General features: G+C 35.6%; 1 protein-coding gene across 4 annotated transcripts in view; it reads left to right on the top strand.

The window, feature by feature from the left end:
- FCHO2 (FCH and mu domain containing endocytic adaptor 2) overlaps positions 1 to 15486 on the top strand; it is a 117240-nt gene that overhangs the window by 90867 nt on the left and 10887 nt on the right. For all 4 annotated transcript variants that reach the window (XM_082722918.1, XM_082722917.1, XM_082722920.1 and 1 more), the window contains 4 exons: positions 853 to 982; positions 5584 to 5695; positions 9230 to 9385; positions 9725 to 9857. In XM_082722918.1, coding sequence (XP_082579044.1) covers positions 853 to 982; positions 5584 to 5695; positions 9230 to 9385; positions 9725 to 9857 — 531 coding nt within the window. The remainder of the gene's footprint in view (positions 1 to 852; positions 983 to 5583; positions 5696 to 9229; positions 9386 to 9724; positions 9858 to 15486) is intronic.

Below are 15486 nucleotides of genomic sequence, written 5' to 3'. Positions count from 1 at the left end.
CTTATTTTAAAAAATGAAATCCCTGAGGAAGTGTTGCTCATCTATTATTGGAACACTTAGGAATGTGAAATGGAAAAACCCATTTCTCCAGGTAAAAGAAATGAACTGAAGTTCTATTTTTTGTATTTGTTTTTATGTTTAGAAGAGTGGGAAGGCAGTAGAATTAAGATTTTCTCAAACCTCTTTTATGGGGTAAACTGTCTCAATAAAGAAACATTACAAGGAATTATAAAGGGAAAATGGGCATATATGTAAAAACCAAAAGCAAAGGGCAAACAAGATTTAGGGTTTGCAGAAAATAAAGCAAAGGATTAGTGAAAGCTCAGGTTATACTAAGCCCTCCTGAAACTAAATCAGAGGAAGCTAGCAAAGACAACTATAAAAGGCGCAAAATGCCAATCTTATTTTTATCAATTTAAATTTTTTTTTTCTTTCTTCTAAGTCTCATCCATTCATTGCTGACAAGGGTACAAAGAAATACTCTCTTACATTTATAGGCATTAAAGTGAATAATCCTTTTGGGAAGCAGTTTGGCAGCATGTATGAAAAGCCTTCATACTGTTTAAACTGTTAAACAGAAGTTTAACTTCTGAGAATCTGTCTTAAACATACTTTTGAAATGGAGAAAATATTCTATGTATAAAGGTTCTCTCAACAGCATTATTTTAAAATAGACTTCTCTGCCTTTAATCTCCTCTTGAAAATGATTTGACCTATGGCATTTGTTTTTAGTTATAAGAAACAATAAATTTGGTTGAGTATATTAAACTTAATTTTACCTGATACCTATAAATCTTTTCTTATAAGGAAGAAGTGTTTTAGGATTTTGGTAAATAACTTTTTGTTTTTAAGCCCAGGCCATTCAGCCCACCTATAACTTCCAATACCAGCCCACCTCCTGCAGCTCCTTTAGCCCGGGCAGAGAGTTCTTCCTCTATCTCATCTTCAGCTTCATTAAGTGCTGCCAACACTCCAACAGTAGGTAAGTGATTATCAGAGATTACTTGTGATAGTCAGCACTCCCAGAATGGTCAGGCTGAATTTTGTTTTTTAATGAGCTGATGAATCATTAACATTACAAATTTTGATTTTTTGGAAATACAGCTGGCATTATCAGACTAACCACATTTTCCTTTTCTGTTACGCGGTTTCTATTATTTGAGTAGGAGGCCTTTTTTTTTTTTTTTTTTAAAGCACTAAGAGTATTATAAACTACTGACTAATACAAATAGTTGAAGGCAAAATATAATGCAGTTCTTTCTCATATGAAGTGATACTGGCATTCCTCAGTTTTAATTTTAATAATGATTCAACTTAAGAAAGGAGTTTTGTGCTTGCAGTTATTTCTACAAGAATTTAAATCATGAAGATCTAAAAGTAGTGGATGTTAAGAGTATAGGCGTATAAACCTAGATCCCACCAAATAAATCTAGTATTATATTACATCTAGATTTTGCTCAAGACATTTTTCTGTCTTCACTTCTAGCTGTTTTTATCTACAAATTCTTATTGTTTTCTTGACCACTGTTAATAAAGCAAAAAGCCACTTAAAGCTGCTGTTATTGGAGTGACAGCTTCCTATCAAAATTAGAATAGTCCCTACTGCTGCTTGTAAGTAGTAATGAGTCTATCTTTGATATTGCCAATCACTGATGCACGCAACTCAGCACAATTCAGTCGTTCTCAAAGGGTGATCCTTGTACTTGCACCATCTGTCTGCATCACCTGGAAACTTTACTAGAGACAGAGACCTTTTCAATCCCAGACTGGTGTGGGGCTAGCAGTTTTTGAATGGGCCTTCCAGGTGATTGTGATGCATGCTAAGTTTGAGAATAGCCCTATTTTAAGCAGATTTAATTATATCTAATTTGATTTGTTAAAACTCAGAAAGGAGAGAAGTGCATTTTCTAAGTGTGGCCATTGTAAAAATGACATAATATAGGTTAATGGAAGATTAAAAGTTACTTGGATTTTTACATGTCCAAACATGATATTACCATCCTATTTTATATACCTTTATGAGCATATAATTTTTTCTCTCTTTTACCTTCAAGTAGAGTACATCTAGTAAGTTTTTCTTTTTGCTGTATTGAGCACTTTCCTAATTTATTTTCTTTGTATATATGTTTTTATTAATTTGGGTTTTTGCAGACTGTTTTAGTCATAAAAAAAAACATAGATGGGTCCTTTAAAAGTTAGGTGGTCTGGGTAACCAAAATTTGGTTTAGTTCTCCATTTTCTCTAGGTTATTTAGAAGGATTTCAATTTGTGATGGAAATTATTTTGATTGAGTAGGTACATATTTGTTTTTAGTTTGGCCCCGTGCCAGCAATAGGAAAACCACAGGTAGGTGATAGCTATTACACTGACAGGTGGGATGTAAAGTGGATTTTGTACAAACAAGGCACTTTAAATCTACCATAAAAGTAGCCTTTTTTTTTTTTATTACAATGCTTATTCAGCTCTGTTTAAGGTTTTGATTCTTCTTGAAAATATTTTCTTTTCCTGCAATATTTTGTATTTAAATGTGATAGAAGATGATAATTTGATTGGGACACTCTCTGAAATTGAAAAGCACTGTGAGACTTCACAAGGTATTGTATCAGAAGCAACATATGTGTTGACTAATGTTCCTAAAGTGTATCTAAAATACTTTGTTACCTCATTTTTCCTTTTTCAGCAATGTATGCTGTCTCAGAAGTCAAGAATAACTCTAAGGTTTAACTTTCTCTATTTTGTACTAATTATGTCCAGTTTCTGTACAAGATCTATTGATATCAGCTCCCCACTTTTAAAAACCTATAGTGTTTTTGTATTGCCCTCCATCTGCTTGCTTTTCTTTCCTCCTCAACATTAAGAACCATCCATAAATCTTACTGCTAAAGGTGTCAGAACTATAGAAAAAGTGATGAGAAAAGAAGCCAAAAAACTATGTCAGTTTAAAAAATGGTAATACCTCAACTATCGGAGCAAAGGCTGTCCTAGGAAAGCCATTCATATTGTGAGGTGAGGTATAAGGTAGCCAATAATTGGGAGTGTTTTTTAATCCTGAACTGAAAGGAATTCCACAAAACTATCCATTGATTGTTACAGGAAGATACTTCTTACTTCCATTTTATAAGCTCTCTGCATTTTCAAATATAAAACAATGACTCCAAAATTAGAACCCATGATATCCTTCTAAAGAATACAAGGAATTTATTTCTAAGAAATGATTTATTCTGAATAGTACTTTATAAATTAGACTTCATTGCTTTGTGAAGGACTTGGTTACATATGTCCCATGGCAAACATTTTTTTTGAACTATGCATGTGCAGTATAAAGGAAAAGAATTTGAAGTATTAAAGGGGATATGCCAAGATGTTGTGTATTTTGAGGTTTTTTTCCCTACTATTCAGTGCTTTTTTTCCTACTTGCCAGTGTTTCAGTAATGGACTTATAATTTATAGGGACTGTTTCAAGAATTCTCAATTTATATGACCAAATTGGATAATTGAAAATAATAACATGTAGGTTTCTTTTGATTTTCTTTGTCAAAGTAGGAACAACATTAATGTTACCCATGACTGTGTAAATCTCCATTTGTTGTAGGTGGTTTAAGGGAAAAGATTAAATTCACAGTTGAGAATATAGTTTTGTTTAGTAAAAAAGAATATAATAGCTTTCACCTTCCTCTAAAAAATACAATTTTCTGAATTTCTGGTGACCCTCTAGTTTAGAACAATATATATATATATTTTAAAAAGTTTATTGTTTGCATAGTTGTATTCAGTTAATAGAATTAATCTTAATCTTAATCTTCTTTTTTCCCTCAGCATTTTCTTATGCACATATCTGGAATTTCTGCCTCTTGATCAGTCTCTTATCTTTCATTTAATAATCTCTCACCTGATCCAGAATTGAATCCCTGACAACATACATTTTTCTCTTCATTCCAGGATCCACTCTGTGTTCAGAGTTATCTTAGTAAATGAAAAATATAGCCATGTTTCTCTTAAACATTTTTAGTGGTTTTTAGTGCCATAAAGATAAAATTAAAAGTTCCTCCATGATGTGATCTGGGCCTTAATCATTTCTCTAGACACATTTCCATTTCTTCTCTTTCTAGTCATCCCTCATTGACCAAGTATGCTCATGCTTTGTAAAACGACTTTTGGTTCCAAAAGGCAGCATTTTTTTTCATGCCACCTTGGCTTAGTGCTGGACACATGTTAGAGTTAGTAAATAGTAGCTGTTGTGATTAATTTTTATATTACTCAGTTTTTGATTTTCATATGAAATTAAGTTTTTCTTTTTTTTCTTTAACAGTCGGGGGGTGGGGCATGTACTTTTCCCATTGGCCTAGAAGCAGTTCTTATTTTTCATCCCTGAGCTATTTTTTTTTTTTTAAACTATGAAGAACTTTCTAAGGCGTAATTCTTCAGAATATTAAATACCACCAAATCTTCTTAGCTGTTAAAGCTAACAAAAGATCTGTTTGTAGAATGTCAGTGTCACTTGTGAGGCAGAGAGTTAGTACTGATTTTTGTCAGAACTAGTATTTTAGGTATTTCAGAAGTAACACAGATTTATAGACCAAAAGCATACATCCAAATTTCTGAGACATCTGTTGACCTAGATTGTTCATTCTTTTTTTTTTCAATTTATTTATTTTCAGAAAAACAGTATTCATTATTTTTTCACCACACCCAGTGCTCCATGCAATCCGTGCCCTCTATAAGGGAAAAACCGAATAAACTGTATTATTGGCTTTTTCTTTTTAAAGAAATTTCATCATTTATTGTATATTAAATAAAATACTCCACTTGCAAATCAGTAGCAGTAGTGGTAAAGTGTGAATGGGAAGAATACATTTGTCCAGAAAGGCAATCAACTACTTTGAGGAATTTTCCTATTATAAAATAAACCTGAAACTTTACTTAGGTTAAAGAAAAAAAACAAACCTGAACACACGTATAGATTAAATTTGTTTACTTGAAAATAATGTTTATATGAGTTGACTTTAAAGGTATATAAACTAAGTAAGTAAACTTTATATCAGGAATGTTATAAAAAAGTAACATCATTAATCCCATTTGTCAAGGTAAGGAAATAAAATGTAAGCATTAGACAAAGAAGAAGTAAAAGAATTATGATGAGTAGTATATCATTTAGAAATAGCTGATGTATGGAAGTAGCTAAAATACAAAAACCCAGTTTAATGCCCTGCTGTATGTGATTGGTAGAACTGGAAACAATTTAGTATCTGAAGGGTTGTGAAGAAATGTTTTACTAATTTTAGTTGTTCAGGGGAAGGGATTTTCCTTCTGATACTTCTTAACAAAATGTTCAGTGTCATTTCATTTAAAAGAAGTCAGTGTGACATGTTTTCTGGGTTTTTTTTTTTTTTTTTTTTTTTTGGTCCTCTGTATTGTTTCAATGTGTTCTGTGCTCTATTTCTTAACCTCCAGATTTACACATGGGCCATCAGTGGAACCAGTAATAGAGTCATTTGTGACAAGCTAACATTATGAATTTACCTGTCTTGTTATTTTATAAATGTCTTTCTATAGGATTTAACAAATGAATTGTATGTATTCTAGGTGTGTCACGAGGTCCCAGCCCTGTCAGCCTTGGAAATCAAGACACCTTACCTGTGGCAGTTGCCCTTACAGAATCTGTTAATGCCTATTTTAAAGGAGCAGATCCCACCAAGTTAGTTTTAAAAAGTGTGTGTATGTGTGTGTGTGTGTGCGCGTGTGCATGCATTTAGTAGGGAGAGGGCCTAGTGGTATATTTTCAGAGTTACATTTTGATTCTGTAATAGAGTTTTCTGTTACTTATTTACCTGCCTTTTTTGCTATCAAATATAGTCATTTAGCAAATGTCTTTCTTAAAAAACAAACAAAAAAATCACTATAATCAGCAGTAGTAATGGCTCCCCCCCCCCCAGTTTATTTATATTCTTCCCCAGGGTTTATGACCATTATGACCCATCTGTTGTTTGACATAACTGTAGAGCAGGATGATGGCAGATGACTAGAAGGGGATAGAACTCTGAATCTTGGCTTAATGTGTATCTTTGGTAAAATGTTACGTTTGCCAGAGAGACCTAGAATATATGTCTCATTTTTTTTTTAAAGATTTTATTTATTTATTTGACAGAGAGAGAGATTACAAGCAGGCAGAGAGAGACGGGGAAGCAGGCTCCCTGCCAAGCAGAGAGCCCGATGCGGGCTTGATCCCAGGACCCTGGGACCACGACTCGAGTGGAAGGCAGAGGCTTAACCCACTGAGCCACCCAAGTGCCCCTATATGTCTCATTTTAAAGACTATTGTCAAGGAGTCAGTTTAACCCCCTTCTTTTAAGAAAAGATTTTGGTGAATGATCACCCCTACTTTTTGTGTATAAACATACTCATTCAACATATATTCATTCATCAAATATTTGAGTGCTTACTATGTGTAAGCACTCATGTGAGAAGCAGCTTGTTAGTTTTCTCTTATGGTAATACAAACCTTTTAGAGTAGAACTTTGTTTTCTTTAGGGAAGTATCCTCCACACTTGAGTACTTGATGGATAATTATATGTTGAACAACAACATGTAAGGGAATGGTATTGATATGTGCTATGAAGAAAAATAAACTAGGGTAGGAAGAGACAAGAGTTACAGTAGAGGGCTACTTTTTTTTTTTTTTTTTTTTTTTTAAGATAACCTTTTTGATGCTAAATTTAAGGAGATGTTTCAAAGACATTGTGGAGCAAACCATGCAGATATGTGAGGGAAGAGCATTCCAGTGAGTGTAAAAGGCTGAGATAGAAGCATGTTTGGCATATTTGATGAACAGCAAAGAGATTATCATGTCACTAAGTTGGAGTTAGCAAGGGAGTAGTCAAAGATAAGTCCTTAGAGGGACCAGATCAGGTTGGGAATTATAGACCATGGTGAAGAGTTTGGAGTTTATTTTGAGCAAGGTCAGAAGCCAGTGAAGGCTTTTGATAGAGAAGTGATGAGGTTGCCAGCTTTTTGAAGGAGCACTCTGGCTGCCATATAAGGAATATACTAGAAGGAGCCAGAGTTCAAACAGAGAAGATTAACTGCAGCAGTCCAAGTGAGAGATGATGGTGGTGTATATAAGGTTATTAGCTGAGGAGATCATGAATGATAGTACGATATTGAATTCCTTTTGAAAACAAGGGCTGTCAAGATTTGCTAAAGGAGGAGATTGGTAGGTTTGAAGTACTTAGTAAGACAACTAAATATGTGATTCTGGAGTTCAGGGAATAGGTCTTAAGTCATTAATTTGTATGTAATCCTGAAAGCCACAGGCCTCAGGGAATAGAGAAGAGATCTCATGAGAACTCTCACTCCCTTCAGTGCTTTGAAAACAGGAAGATGACAATGATTTGGTAAAGGAATTTGATACAGCATGCAGCAGGAGAGGTGAGAGAACCAGTAGAGCAGTGTCCCAGAAATGAATTGAATAAAACCCTTTCATGAAGGATGGTGTGCAGCTGTAACTGATGCTGATGATACGTCAGGAAAAATGGATTTTGACATTCTGGAGATCGTTGGTGACATTTACCAATGATTTTAGTTGAGTGTTGGAGATGAAAGCATGCTTGGAGGAAGTTTAGGAGAAGGAGATGATGCAAATATGGCTATATTTGGAAAGAGCAAGTATAGAAAATTTTCAGGATGTTTTGTTCCAAGTGGAAGGAGAGAGGTGGAGTGGTAACAGTGGAGAAATGATAGAATCAAAGACAGTTTTTATTCATTTTAGTTTGTTTTTTAGAGATACATTTTAGCATGTCTGTACACTAATTGGAAAGATCATTATTTTTGGAAAAATTTGAACTTTCAGGAAAAGGTACAATTCTATGAGTAAAGTCCTTTGATATGTGGAAGGAGATGAGCTGTATGCAGAAGCAGTGAAATTGGCCTTAAGTGCATTGACTGGTCATCTGTTGAAACAAGAGGGAAGATATGAATACAGAGTCTAATAGGAGTTCAGTTTTGAGGCTGTAAGTTCTTTCCTGACTTTATTTCCTCAGTATAATTTGAAGTCAATGACTGTGACTTTGGGGGAAGGAATACTGCATGTTGGAGGAGAAAGAAGATATGAGAAGAGGTAGCATTGCATAATGATGGACCAGGAAATCCCAAGAGACAAGGAAATGAGGATTTGAAGGAATGGGTGAAAATACCATAGGAACTGTGGATTGTGAAAGCCTTGAGGAGGTTGGAGACTGGGAGATGTGGTACTAGACAGAATGAGCCAGGAAAAGAGGAAGTGGCCATTAAAGGAGTGGGGACACTGAAACTGAGATGGTGGAGGGGCTTTGGTTTGTCTGAGGTAGGCTGGAAGATAGGATCATTGGAGGTAAGGGGCTGAGAACTAGGTGAACAAAATATTAGGAGGATTATCTGTGTGGATGTTAAAATGGCTACAAATTATGATAATAGTGGTGCAGACACAGACTTGACAGTGGGTCAAGAGCTAAGATTTTCAGAGAAATGAAAGAAAATATTGAAGGTAACTTGAAAGGGATGGAATACCAAGTAGTATAGTTTGATGGTGTGGGTTACAAAGGGGGCTAGAGATTTTTAGGAAGGAAGTAGGAACAGAGAGTTGGAAGGGACAGTGAGAAGCAAGGAAGACCTCTCCCACTGCCACTGTCAGGCCCAGGACTCTGGGGTTTTCAGGGAAGAAGAGCTGCAAGTGGAGATGGTGTGAGGGAAGGAGTGTCTTTATAGGACAGCCAGGGGAATGTTTCCACAAACAAGTGTAGGAATATGAGCTTTATGCTTGCATTTGTGTTTGGAGTTTAAGTCTAAGCAAAGACGATGATATGTGCATTTGCCATTTCACACAAAATCTTTTTTTAAATAATTAAATTGAAAAAATAATCCATAATTCATCATTCATAATTATGACAGATTTTTTTATGTGTCCTTCTTAAACCAAGCATGTTTTAAATGGTTATTAAAACACCTTATAGGGGCACCTGGGTGGCTCAGTGGGTTAAGCCTCTGCCTTCGGCTTGGATCATGATCTCAGGATCCTGGGATCGAGTCCCGCATCAGGCTCCCTGCTCAGTGGGGAGCCTGCTTACCCCTCTCCCTCTGCTGCTCCCCCCACTTGTAATCTCTCTCCTTCTCTCACTCTCTGTCAAATAAATAAATTCTTAAAAAAAAAATAACACCTATATACACCACTTGAAATTTTCCAACTCCCTAATTTCAGGTGTATTGTGAAGATCACTGGTGACATGACAATATCATTCCCAAGTGGAATTATTAAAGTCTTCACTAGCAATCCATCTCCAGCTGTGCTGTGCTTCAGGGTGAAAAATATCAGCAGGCTAGAGCAAATTCTTCCAAATGCACAACTTGTGTTCAGGTTTGTGTACTTTTGTTTTGAGGGTGAAATTTCTGTAAAACTTTTCCTTCTTTATTGAAACAATAATAATTGAGTTGCGTGACAACACAGCCTGCTGTTGCTTTTGTGTTTTGGTTGGTGGTGGTGGTGGTAGTTGTTAAATCCTTCTCTCCTGTCCATTATTATCTCAGTGTTCAGGCACTGCTGCGTTCTATTCTTTATCCCCCTAACTTTAGTTTTCCATCATCCCCCCTTTTGGGTTATTCCTACTAGTCTTCCCCGGGTCACCAAATGACAATACAAAAGCAAAGGATAAAGCCAAGTCGGATAAAATAACAAAAATATTTCTTATGCATACAGTGATCCATCACAGTGTGATTCTAACACAAAAGATTTTTGGATGAACATGCAAGCTGTTACTGTCTACCTCAAGAAGCTATCAGAGCAAAATCCAGCTGCTTCTTACTATAATGTAGACGTATTAAAGTATCAGGTGAGTGTCTTATCCTTACAAAAGTCCTAAATTAAAATAATAGAATTTCACAGATTAAATGAGTAATAGGTCATTGCCAAATGAGATTTATTCTAGAAATTCAAGAATATTTCCTTAACTTTTTTTTTTAAAGCTTGCATCTTTTTTTTTTTTTTAAGATTTTTTAAAAATTTATTTGACAGACGGAGATCATTACCAGGCAGAGAGGCAGGCGGAGAGAGAGGGGGGAGGGAAGCAGGTTCCCTGCTGAGCAGAGAGCCCAATGCAGGGCTCTATTCCAGGACCCTGAGACCATGACCTGAGCTGAAGGCAGAGAATTAACCCTCTGAGCCACCCAGGTTCCCCCTAAAAGGACTTTTTTTAAGCTGAAAAGAAAGGGGACTAATTAATAAGAAAACAAATGAAAGTATAAATCTCACTGGTAAAGGTAAGCATATGTGGTAAGATGTAGTGGATAAACTACTTTTAAAGGTAGCATGAAGATTAAAAGCCAGAAGTAGTAAAAATAAGTATACAATAATTAGTTGAGGAATCACTAGGTAAAGATAAAATGTAACATTCAGAAACATCAAATGTCGGTGGAGGGGAACTAAAAATAAGGTAGTGCGGTAGATTATCTTCAAACTTCAGTGGTTCTAAAAATAGTTATAAATATAGGTTGTTACCTGTAAGCCCTCTGGTAACTACAAAGCAAAAACCTACAGTAGATAACACAAAATATGAGAAAGGAATTTAAGCATGCTATTAAATAAAGTCCTCAAACCACAGAGGAAGAGCACAAAAGAAGAAACAGAGACAAACTACAGAAGCAGCCAGGAAACAGTTGACAACATGCCCATAAGTACACACCTATCAGTAATCTGTTAATCTTAAATTCTTCAATCAGAAGACAGAATAGCTGAATGAATTAAAAAAATAATAGAACCATCTGTATGCTGCCTTTGAGAGACTTACTTCATTTTTAAGGCCAAAGTTAAAGGATTTAAAGAGAAGTTCCTTGCAAATAGAAACCAAAAGAAAGGTGGGGTAGGTTAGTAGACAAAATGGATCTAAAATAAGAGGAATTCAGAGACAAAGAAGGACATTACATAGTGATAAAGGTGTCAGTCCACCAATACGATGTAGTATTTGCAAATATTTATGTACCCAACATTGAAGCACCTGAATATATAAGCATATATTAGGAGACCTAAAGGTAGAAATTGATAGCAGTATGATAAGGGAATTTAATACCCTGCTTACAACATCTAAACAAGATATCAATAAGGAAACCTTGTTCTTAAATGATATGTTAGAGGGGATGAACTTAAAAGCTATATGCAGAGCTTTCCATCCAAAAGCCAGAATATACATTTTTCTCAAGTGCACAGGGAACATTCTCCAGGACAGATCATAGGTTAGGCCACAAAACAAGTCTTAATAAATTTAAAAAGATTGAAATCTTATCAAGGATCTTTTTTGACCACAATATGATATGTAACTAGAAATCTGTTACAGGAAGAAAACTGGAAAATTCACAAATATGTGGAGTTTAAACAGTATGCTGTAGGGGCACCTGGGTGGCTCTGTTGGTTAAGCATCTGCCTTTGGCTCAGGTCATGATCCCAGGGTCCTTGAATTGAGCTCTGCATCAGACTCCCTGTTCAGTGGGGAGCCTGATTATCCCTCTTCCTCTGCTTCTCCCCCTGCTCATATGTGCTTTCTCAAATACATAATAAAATCTTTCCAAAAATTAAGGAAAAATAATATGCTACAGAACAACCATTGGGTCAATGAATAAATCAAAAGAGAAATTAAAAATTCTCTCAAGACAAAATTGGAAATAAAACACAAAATTGGAAATTTATTGAATGCATCCAAAGTAGTTCTAAGAAGGAAATTCATATCAACAAATGCTTACCAGGGAAACAAAAGTTTCAAATACACTAACTTCACACATCAGAGAACTAGAAAATGAAGCCCAAAGTTAGTGGAGTGACTGAAGCAACAAAGAGCAGAAATGAAATACAGATGAAAAAGACAATAGAAGAGCTAGCTCTTTCTTTTTTTAAAAAAGATTTTAATTTTATTTATTTATCTGACAGAGATCACAAGTAGGCAGAGAGAGAGAGAGAGAGTGGGGGTGGGGGGGAAGCAGGCTCCCTGCTGAGCAGAGAGCCTGATGTGGGACTAGATCCCAGGACCCAGAGATCATGACCTGAGCTGAAGGCAGAGGCTTAACCCACTGAGCCACTCAGGCGCTCCTAATCTTGTTCTTTTAAAAGATAAACTTGATAAACTTGTAGTTAGACTCACCAAGAAAAAAAGGAGAGATGGCTCAAAGAAGATCAGAAATAAAAGAGGAGACCTTACAGCTGATAACCACAGAAATACGAAGAGTCATGAGAGACCATTGTGAACAATTTTGTGCCAAAAAATTGCACAACAGATAGAAGCAACAGATTAATTTTTAGAAACATACAGCCTTGTAAGACTGAATCCTGATGAAGCAGAAAAATCTCAGTAGACCAGTTATAGTAAAAAGACTGTATCAGTAATCAAAAAGCTGCCAGCAACAAAAGTCTAGGACTATACTGCCTCACTGGTGAATTCTGTCAAACATTCAAAGAATAGTGATCCTTATCAAACTGTCACCCCCTGTCCCCGGAAAAAAAGCAGTAATTCCATATTATCAGGCCAACACTGATACCAAAGCCAGACAAAGATACCACAAGAAAAGAAAACTATAGGCCAATATTGCTGCTGAACCTAGATGGCGAAATTGACAGCTAACTTGTCAGCAAACCAAATTCAGCAGTACCTTAAAAGGATCATACACCACACTCAAGTGGGATTTATTCTGGAGATAACCAAAGTGATGATTCAACTTTGACAAATCAACCAACATATTGAAATATAAGATTATCATCATCTCAGTAGATGCAAGAAAACCATTTTGACAAAATACAACATCCACTTATGATTAAAAACTCCAAACAAACTGAATATAGAGGAAATGTATCTCAACAGAATAAAGTCCATATGTGACAAACCCACAGTTAACATACGCAGTGGGGAAAAGCTATCAGCTAAGATCAGGATGATGAGAAGGATGCCTGCTCTCAACAGTTTAAGTCAATATGGTATTTTTTTTTTAAAAGATTTTATTTATTTGGCAGACAGAGATCACAAGTAGGCAGAGAGAGAGAGAGGAGGAAGCAGGCTTCCCGCAGAGCAGAGAGCCCGATGCGGGGCTCGATTTCAGGACCCTGAGATCATGATCTGAGCCGAAGGCAGAGGCTTTAACCCACTGAGCCACCCAGGTGCCCCTTCAATATAGTATTTTAAGTCCCAGCCAGAGCAGTTAGGCAAGAAAAAGAAGTAAAAATGCTTCCAAATTGGAAAAGAAGTAGTAAAATTGTCAGTACAGATAATGCAATATGTAGAAAACCCTCACCAAAGAAACTGAGAACTAATAAATTAAGTAGAGTTGCAGGCTACAAAATCCATATACAGAAATCTTTTCTATTTTTGTGCAGCAGTAGTGAACTATCAGGACAACAAAAGTATGAAAGCAATCCCATTCACAGTTGCTTCAAAAGAATAAAATGCCAAGTAATAAATTTAACCAAGGAGGTGAAAGAAAAATGATTAAAGAAATTGAAGGTGACACAAATGGAAAGCTATTCCATGCTCATGGATTGGAAGAATTAATATTGTTAAAATATGCATAATACCCAAAGTTATATAGAATTTCAGTGTAGTCCCTGAAGTTCCAGTACCATTTTTCACAGAAATAGGACAGTACAAAAATTTATGAACCACAAAAACTTCAAACAGCTAAAGAAATCTTGAGAAAGAAAAAGCTGAAGGTATCACACTTCATGATTTAAAATGGTTATTACAAAGTTCTGGTAGTCCAGACTATATGGCATGGCCATAAAAACAGACACATAGATCAATGGAACCGATTGGAGTCTAGAAATAGGTTAGCGCATACATACTCAGTTAATTTGCAGCAAAGGAGCTAAGAATATGGGGAAAGGATAGCAATAAATATGTTGGGAAAATTCTTTACAGGGTAAAGAACAAAGCTGGGCCCTATTTTACACCTTACTCAAAAATAACTCAAAATGGCCATGTATTTGAATGTACGACCTGCAACCATGAAACTCCTGGAAGAATAAAAAAAAGTGGCTAAGTTCCCTGACAGTGGCTTCGGCAATGATTTTTTGGATCAGACCAAAAGCAAAGGCAACAAGAACAAAATTAAACAAGTGGGGCTACCTCAAATTAGAAAGCTTCTGCACAGCAAAGGAAATGACCAGAAAAAGAAAAGGCAGCTTATTTATAATGGGAGAAAGTCTTTGCAGGGTTACTATTCAAAAGAATTCATACAACTCAATAGCCAGTGATCTGAGTATAAAATAGGTAGAGAGTATGAATAGACATTTTTTCCAAATAAAACCTACAGATGGTCAGTAGGTACATGAAAAGATGCTCAGCACCACTAGTCAGGGAAATCCAACTCAAAACCACAATGAAATAACAACTTCCCACGTGTTAGAATAGCTGTTATTAAAAAGACAAGAATTTGTAAGTTGTGGAGAGGATATGGAGAAAAAGGAATCTTTATGTACTGTTGGTGGAGTTGTAAATTAGTGCAGCCACTATGGAAACAGTATGGAGGTTTCTCAAAAAAGGAAAGAAATTCAAAAAGAACTACCATGTGTTGTAGCAATTGGATTTCTAGCTAGCTGTCTAGCTAGCTGAAGAAAACAAAAACACTAATCAAAACTTTATTTTCACTTCGATGTTTACTGTAGCATTATATTTTTCCTGATAGCTCACTACTGCTGTACAAATTAATGCCTATAATGTAGACATTATTAACAATAGCCTAGACTTGGAAACAACCCAAGTGTCCCTCGAAAGCTGAAAACATAAATAAGATATAGTATATATGTAATGGAATATTACTTGGCCATAATAAAGAATGAAATCTTGCCATTGGTAACATCATGGATGGACCTTGACTGCATTATGCTAAGTGAATTAAGTCAGACAAAGACAAATACCATATAATCCCACTTACATATAGACCTTAAAAAACAAAATGCCAAGCTCAGAGATCAACGAACAGATTGTTGGTTGCCAAGTAGAGGGTTTCAGAGGGTAGGCAGAAGGGATGAAGTGATTCAAAAGTACAAACCTGCAGTTACAAATAAGTCATGGGGATGAAAGATACAATGTCCTGACTAAAGTTAGTTAAACTGTGTTGCATATTTCAAAGTTACTAAGAGGGTAGATCTTAATCCTCCTCATGAGAAAAAATAATTGTGAGTATTTTGCAGTGTATAGAGATACTGAATCTTTAAGTTGTCCACCTGAAATTCATGTCAGTATATCACAATAAAAATTCTTTTAAAAATCTGTTAACACTATCCTTTCCTGTAGCCACAGTGAACACGACAATAAAAACTAATTGGGAAAAAAACTAACATAATCCCTACTGAGTTGAATATAATTATAAAGGAGTACTTTATTTAGATGAAGAGTCAAGTCGTTAACAGCTTAGATGTTTCTAAAATAACTTACAAATTTAATGTAATCCTGCTCAGAAACCCAGTAGAAGAGTGTATGTATAGGG

Source organism: Mustela nivalis, assembly GCF_964662115.1.
Source record: "Mustela nivalis genome assembly, chromosome: 3".
Lineage (NCBI taxonomy): Eukaryota > Metazoa > Chordata > Mammalia > Carnivora > Mustelidae > Mustela > Mustela nivalis.
The sequence above is the reverse complement of the archived record's forward strand: the minus strand, read 5'-3'. Positions and strand labels throughout refer to the sequence as shown.